General features: G+C 52.5%; 1 protein-coding gene across 1 annotated transcript; it reads left to right on the top strand.

The window, feature by feature from the left end:
- Positions 1-922: 922 nt before the first annotated feature.
- On the top strand, positions 923-2,092 carry NHLRC4 (NHL repeat containing 4). The gene has a single exon (XM_010022080.1). The coding sequence runs from the start codon at positions 923-925 to the stop codon at positions 2,090-2,092; it is 1,170 nt and encodes a 389-aa protein (XP_010020382.1).
- Positions 2,093-3,229: the final 1,137 nt, after the last annotated feature.

Here is a 3,229-nt window from a genome sequence, read left to right as displayed (position 1 = left end):
GCTTCCTTCGGATGTGGTTTGGGAAGCGTTACTTTTGCAGGCAGTGCAGAGCACATGATACCAGGCAATCATGCGACACAGGGTGATAAAGGTGGAGCAGTGGCAAACAACTCAGAACAATCAAGTGTGTCCATTGTGATATTAATTATAATCACATTTAAAGCAAAGGTAACTTCTGCCTCTCCAGGAACTTTAATAAGGCCACATTTCTGTTAACATTTCTCTTACCAGCTCCAGCCAGCCCTGGAGAGCACACAGCAGAGCCAGGCTGTCATCTCCACCTTCTGGAGGACATTCCTTATGGCTTTAAAACAGAGGGAGAGTGAGCAAAAGAGAAAATGTGGTTCTCATGGTGGCTCTCGCATCTGAAAACACTGTGTGAAAACTTCTTTCTGACAGGTTGTTGGCTTTTTCAGGAATAAGTTTATTTGGATGGGGAGGGACTGCCCTTACAAAGACACATGCTAGCCAGATGTCACATCTGACCCACGTGGGGTGGAGGCATAGTCATCCTATGGTCTGAAGCGTTAGGGTGGACAGAGCATGACTGAAGAGATAAGGCTTACAGGGCTAAGAAGTGCTAAAGATCTGAGAGAAACCACTAATCTCAGGAACTGGAGAGGTGGGGATCCCATTCAGTGTGCTCACACAAGGCTCTCCTTTACACATAAATTCTCAGGCCAGATCTAGCACCAGCCAAGCTGTCCTTGAAGCCAATGGACCTTTTTGGCTGGTTCCTCCAGCTGCAGATCCAGTTTGCTGGCTCTTTGTCAGTTTTGTGCCATGGTCCCTGTTTGTCTTTATATCCTGAGCACATCATTAGCTGTAAGGGCTATGATCTGGACTCTTTAGCATTGGAGTGTATCCAGTCTAGCACCAACATCTTGATCTTGAGTAAACAGCAGGCACCTGAGCTTAGGCCATGTCCCCAGAGATGACAGCAGGCAGGACAGTAATGGTCCTACTGCTTCCCCCAAACAGGGACAAGGGATTTGTCATGGACAACACTCTGGAGACCAGCCAGCAAAAGGAGAAGCTTCTGAAAACCATCTACACCCTGCAGCTGAAGTCAAGTGCCACACTGCAGGCAGCCAGCCCACTGCTGAGCAGCCAGCATGGCATGGGCATGGTGACACAGCACCATGTCCACCAGCTGGCGGATATGGCCAAAAGCCTGTGTGGAGATCTGGACAACATTAAGAACCTCCTCCACTATTGCCAGGATAACCTGGTCAGGAAGATCCCCAACCCCACTGGCAGCCACTATGGGGGAGTATGTGGAATCCACTGCTCCCTGGATGGCTCCATCTACATCACAGCTGAGAGTGCTCCCTGGGTCCATGTCCTCAGCAGCACAGGCCAAACACTGCAGTCCCTGCCTTGCCAACAAACAGGGAAGGAAAGTGGCACTTTCTTGCCGGAAGATGTGACCGTGACTCGAACGGGAAGGGTGGCTGTGGCTGACATGATGAATGGAGCCATCTGGGTTTTCAACCCTCACACCAGCCTCTCCAAGGGGGAATGGATAAAGATCAGAAAGGTTGGTTCCCCCAGGGGTATTGCAGTAGACCTCATGGGCAGGATTTTGGTAGCAGACTATGCACAAAGCCAAGTCCACAGCTTTGCTCTGGACCATGCCTTCAAGACGCTCAACATCCACTCGGTGTCCAACCTGCAGGGACCTCGTTATGTCAGTCCAGCGCCCAATGGAGGCTTGGTGGTCAGCGAGGAGTGTGGAGACGTCAAGGTCTTCACCAGCAGCTATAAGCTCCTCTACTCCCTCAGCAGCAAATACGGACACCAGTTTGGTAACCCAGCCGGTGTCTGCATTGATGTGGCTGGCAGCATCCTGGTGGCAGATGAGCAGCTCCGGACAGTCCATTTGTTCCCAGAGCATGGAGCTCCCGTCTGCCTGGTGTCCACGAGGCTGCGGAGGCCGGCCGGTGTGGCTTGCTCCTCCTTTGGCCACCTCTTTGTGGCAGATGCAGGGGAGAACTGTGTCAAAGTCTTTAAGTATTGTGTGAGGCCCCCATACAGGCCCACCAACCCTGAGGCACCATGTGGTGACTCCATCCTGACACCCAGACACTGAGCTTTGGGTCTGCTGGTGGGCAGTAAGTGAGCTCCACTGCTCCCACAGCTGGGCATCATCCCCGTTCTTACAGAATCATGGAATGGCTTGGGTTGGAAAGCTTCAAAGCTCATCTAGTCCAACCACCCTGCAATGAGCAAGGACATACTCAACTAGACCAGGTTGCTCAGAACCACATCCAGCTTGGCTTTCAATGTCTCCAGGGACAGTACATCTACTTGACTGCATTATTGCCCTCCAGCTTCTCCAGATAGCAGAAGCAAGGGCTAGCTCAGCTGAGTTTCTTGGACCCACCAGCATAGCTCAAGGAGGACTTGAGCAGGACTCAGAATTGACCAGGTGTTTTGGTGTCTTGGCAAACTCGTTAGCACCATGCCCTTGTGTGGTTTTGCAAAGCTAATATAACTATTTCTCCTCCCTGCACACTGGTTTTATATGGCCATGGTTCCACCTTCCTGATGCCAGAGTATGAGTGGAGGGGTAACGTCAGTCTGGAGCTGGCACCCATGGTCTATTGGGCACGCCAGGTTTTCAGCGGACTTCAGAAGTGTAAGACGAAGGTAACTCGTTCTGTGCTACGTTCCCTGACCCCTACAGGGAAGCAACCACTATTACATGGAGTAAATTGGATTTGGGCATGAAGAATTGCTCACATGAACCTAGGTCCTGGGGCTAAGCCTGCCCTGGGGTCCTGTTCTGCCCCTGGAGGAGGGCTCAGGGAGCCTTTATCAGCGGGGGCCAGGGACACTTGGGCAGGGTGTGGTGATGGAGGGAAGGGTGTTTCCTCTTCCCTTCTCCAGCCCTTGACACGTGCATGGTGCTGCATGACTCCACAGCCTCTAGCTCTGTGTGTCTGAGACCAGGGTCCAGTCACCACCATGAACCCCACAAAGGACCCTTTCTCTTCCCTGGTCCTGGAACAAAAGAAGATATCATCTGGTGCTAAAGACAATGGCCACCCTGTGATGCCCTCCCAGACCCTCTCTCTGCAGAGCGAGGTCAGCAGCAGGGAGGGTGTCTCTGGTTTGCAGAACAGGGATAAGCCTGTCCCATCGGGTGGTGAGGCGCTGGCACAGGTTGCCCAGAGAAGCTGTGGCTGCCCCATCCCTGGCAGTGTTCAAGGCCAGGTTGGACACA

Source organism: Nestor notabilis, unplaced genomic scaffold (assembly GCF_000696875.1).
Source record: "Nestor notabilis isolate BGI_N333 unplaced genomic scaffold, ASM69687v1 scaffold29509, whole genome shotgun sequence".
Lineage (NCBI taxonomy): Eukaryota > Metazoa > Chordata > Aves > Psittaciformes > Psittacidae > Nestor > Nestor notabilis.
The sequence above is the reverse complement of the archived record's forward strand: the minus strand, read 5'-3'. Positions and strand labels throughout refer to the sequence as shown.